The 3,845-nt window shown below is 55.2% G+C and overlaps 1 protein-coding gene across 1 annotated transcript; it reads right to left on the bottom strand.

Annotated features, from left to right (window-relative positions):
• Positions 1-745: 745 nt before the first annotated feature.
• On the bottom strand, positions 746-2,067 carry LOC119282485. The gene is made up of 2 exons (XM_037562705.1): positions 1,198-2,067; positions 746-1,077 (listed from the first exon to the last, which is right to left on the bottom strand). The coding sequence occupies exons 1-2, from the start codon at positions 2,006-2,008 to the stop codon at positions 818-820; spliced, it is 1,071 nt and encodes a 356-aa protein (XP_037418602.1). The 5' UTR covers positions 2,009-2,067; the 3' UTR covers positions 746-817.
• Positions 2,068-3,845: the final 1,778 nt, after the last annotated feature.

The following is a 3,845-nucleotide window of genomic DNA, read 5'->3' as shown; positions in this document are numbered from 1 at the left end:
ATAATGTAAGAGTTGAAAGAGATTAGTTAATTGCTTAGTGCTAACCGCATAAGCATTAGTCTTGATCACGGCCGGTTGGTCTTGGCCGAGCCGTCCGCGGGAGCTGGCAACAAACAAACAGTTGCACGACACGTATGGGTCGTGTGGCCGTTCAGTCAATGCGTACATGTAGTTAACTGGTTAGTGGCTGGAGTTAAGTCTCTAGGGCCGGGTATGTGCCCATGAAAGAAATCGATGTTCGTGCGTCGTGGCGTTCATGTGCCGGGAAAACAGTGTGTTTCTTCTTCCACCTTCATATATGCGAGTGAGAGAGAGAGGGTCCGGAGTTATCCCAACAAACCGCTCATAGTTGGCTGGAAAATTGATAAGTTTAGGATCGTGGGGTTGCCGCGCCTGCATTGCACCTAATTTAATCGCAATTTGAGCGAGAAATTGCAGGAAGGCAGCATGGCTGCCCTAATCGCCTATTCGTTTTTAGGGAAGCGCTAATCGGCTAATCAATCACACATCAATGACAGGAGTTCAGGCCACGGGAGTTCAGGCCAGGACTAATAGCAAATGAGGGCAACGAATGGCTTTACTATGGGCCTTCCTTGTTTGCAAGGTTTTACGTATGGTGGTGGTTTACCATTTACCATCACCGCGGAGGAGGCAGATGGCAAATGGTTGATCACTTTGCTTCCGTCGTTAACGAAAGAGCTAGCAATTAACAAGTTCGAGGTTCACACTAATCCACACCCAACTATTCTCGTTAACTACTGTATCCAGCTTTCTCCAAACATTTCTACATAATAATTCAAAGCATGAATAAACCTAGCTAGCACAGAGGAACACCGGCGGTCCATTCAGCACGCCTTCCAGTAGAGGACCTTTGCATGACCTCTTCTTTCTTGCCCATCCTCTGCAAGACCTTGGCAAGCTCGACGTCCCTCTCGGAGTCGAAGTACAAAAAGTCCGTGTCTAGTATGCCTTCCGTGTCATCTAGTCCGCCATGAGTAATGTCGCGTGAGAAATAGTCGATGGAGTCATCCGGATAGGCGAGCTTACGTGCGGACTCCTGGCCGTAGTAGCAACGACCTGTTGGCAGAGCCAAATTTGCACCAAATGAACACACATTTATTTTGAGAAGTTTGCACTCCTTAAATACTTGAGAACTCAACATATTAAGGTTGAAAAGCCTACTTATTTCGTACTTACCCATGGTATACGGTTGGGGCAGAGGGCAGCATACGGAAGGCTTTGACTGATCTTGATATGCCCACCAAAACTCGGCAAAGAAAAGTGTGTTCTTGGATGTCGATTTGGTAGCTGCCATGAAATTGACGTGGTAGCATTGATCCTGGTGACCGGTTAATGTTACGGCTACACCGCATATAAAATCCAAATCATATTTTGTTTCTGAAGGATGGCGACGCGAGTATTCCAGCAGTAGCTGTTCAATCCTACCGCGAATGAAGCTCTGCTGGTGAGCATAGGCCTCCCTCTTTCTTGTGAGAATGCTCACCGCCGTCCGACAGAGTTTGGGAGCCGGCAGTGTCACCGCCTTCCGGGTTTCCTCTCTGAGGATGTTGTATATCTGGGTCAAAGACTCATAAGAAAGCGCGGTGTTGTTGGCAGTGGCACTAATCATCAAGGACCGTATCTGGTCTAGCTTCGTCGGCGCCAATGATGAAAGAAATGTTGCCCAAGCGGATGCTTGCGGGTGACGAGCAGCAGCGGCGGCGCTGGCAAAAGGGTTGGGAGAGTTCCGGTGTAGATATGGCTGTAACATGGTGGCCAAGTCGCACTTCCTGTAGCAGAGGTACTTCAAGATCTCGTGCAAAGGCAGATGCTTGCCGGAGTTGGCGTGCAGGAGAGCTACGAGGCCGTGCAGGGAGCTAGTGACCACCCTGAGCATGGTGAGGGTGTCAAGGATGTCATGCGCCTGCGTCCCACGATCAGCCACGGGGAGCGGGAAGTTGGCGTCATACCAGACGGTACTGAGGATGATGTTGGAGACAGGGTCCATTGGGCCGTAGCAGTGGCCGGCTAGGAGGATGCCGCGTACATGGTGGCGCGCGGCGTAGCTTGGCAGCATGGCGAGCGCCTTGAGGTAGAATCCATGGATGGTGCCCAGGAGGGACATCTCCAGAGACCGTACGTACGGGCATTGTCGGGCGTCGTCCATGTCGAGAGACCCCACGTATGTGCAAGGGGAGTCGTGCGGCTCCGCCGTCGTGTCTGTCGCCGACGGTGCTGCGGTGGAGTAAGAGATTAGCGTGGACTGCGTGTCTTGAGGACGCCGTAGAGATGCGATGTGGTCGCCGGCTCGCTGGACAATGGTGGTGTACGCGATCCGGCCATCTCCAAGGTAGATGCAGCTCGTAGTGCCTTCTTCAAGCGGCGGCGGTGACTGCAATGTAGCCATGGCGGATATGTCGTCTTGGTGGCGCAGCACGTGGAGGATGTTCTTTACGTCTTGGACAGCCAGCCTATTCCGACCGCCATGGTGTCGTAGGATGGGGGCAAGTATCTCGAGCTTCTGCGGTGGAAGCCACGCCGTAGCGAGCGACACGAGGCTGTCCGGCGAAGGGTGTTGCATGTGCATAGCAGCGAGCCTGAGAGACTGCTGCGTCCTGCTGGAGCGAGGGTCCGGCGGTGCAGGACGGGCGTCGTAGAGCTCGTGCTCGACGAGCAGAACCGCCATGGCGATGTCGGCACGCGCCCAGATGAGGTACCGCCCGGCTTGCTCCTCGCTGAGCAGCCCGAAGTAGGCCCGCATGAACTCGAGGAGGCACCCGCTGGACCTGCACGCGACGCCGTGCCATGCATCCCTGCTCGAGTTTCGGCGGCGCGACGGCATCCTGAGTCCTGGAGCGGACGGCGCCGGGCTAGGGTTTGCGTCAAACTCGAATCCGTGTGGGAGGAGGGAGATTGTGTTGAGGACGATGTTGGTAACGGGATCGAGGAGGCCGAGGCAGAAGCCGCCGCGGTGGGCGAGCTGGGCCAGGTCGAGACCGTCCGGCATGTCCTCGACGGGCAGCCGCCGGAACGCCTCCTCGTAGTGGCCGACGAGGATGACGCGGAGGGCCTCGAGCGTGGCGGGCGAGACGGGGTCGTCGGCGAGGCCATGGTCCGTGAAGCAGGCGATGGTGCCCCTCGTGGGGTCGTACTCGTCGGGCGGCGGCGGCGGCATACGCATCGGATGGACCATGTATGGATGATCTGGTGGGTTCGCTGGAGTCTTGCAGGTGACGCACGATGGGTTCGTTCCGCTCGATTCTCTCGATCGCAGGTTTTGTATAGGGTAGGCTCGTTTGTTTCCTTTTCTAAGCGAAACGGGCCGGGCGTGTTGGGTTTGAGCCCATCTCATGCCAAAAATATATATGGACGCCACAAACACATGTATTTTCCTATTTGATCTCGAACGCAACCGAATCTGATTATCTGTCGTACCGGCCCGAGTCCAGACCGACAGAAGTCATCCACAGGTCTAAACATTTTTCGGTGTAAGAAAGCGGAAGGGCCCAAGGCTGCAACGTGAGAGCAGACCGGATTCCCCTGCATCTGCATCCATGGCGAAGCGACGGCGTGCCGAGGATGTCGACCGGCTGAGCGACCTGCCGGACTACCATGTTTGTCGATGGACGGCCACATCTGAATCTGCACCACCACGATACTGGCGTTGCATGTGAGCAACCGTCTGGCAGCCTACATCACAATGCGTACACGCATGGCGCATGGCTTATACGCCCTCCGTGACCGGCGACGAGCATAGCCACGTGAGGTGACCGTTCGCCGTGTGGGCACACTTGGCTTTGACCAGTATGCACTGAGTTTTTAGTACGTCACGGATTTTTTGGGCC

Source organism: Triticum dicoccoides, chromosome 3B, assembly GCF_002162155.2.
Source record: "Triticum dicoccoides isolate Atlit2015 ecotype Zavitan chromosome 3B, WEW_v2.0, whole genome shotgun sequence".
NCBI classification, from domain to species: domain Eukaryota; kingdom Viridiplantae; phylum Streptophyta; class Magnoliopsida; order Poales; family Poaceae; genus Triticum; species Triticum dicoccoides.
Note: the sequence above shows the minus strand (reverse complement) of the source record. Positions and strands in the feature narration are given on the sequence as shown.

What these genes read in the sequence shown, in the direction of transcription:
- LOC119282485 (XM_037562705.1), bottom strand. Translation starts at nt 2,008, where the DNA reads ATGGACCCTGTCTCCAACATCATCCTCAGTACCGTCTGGTATGACGCC. An exon ending in GCCCCAACCGTATACCATGG is followed by an intron (nt 1,078 to 1,197) that starts GTAAGTACGAAA and finishes CTCTGCCAACAG; the next exon opens with GTCGTTGCTACTACGGCCAG.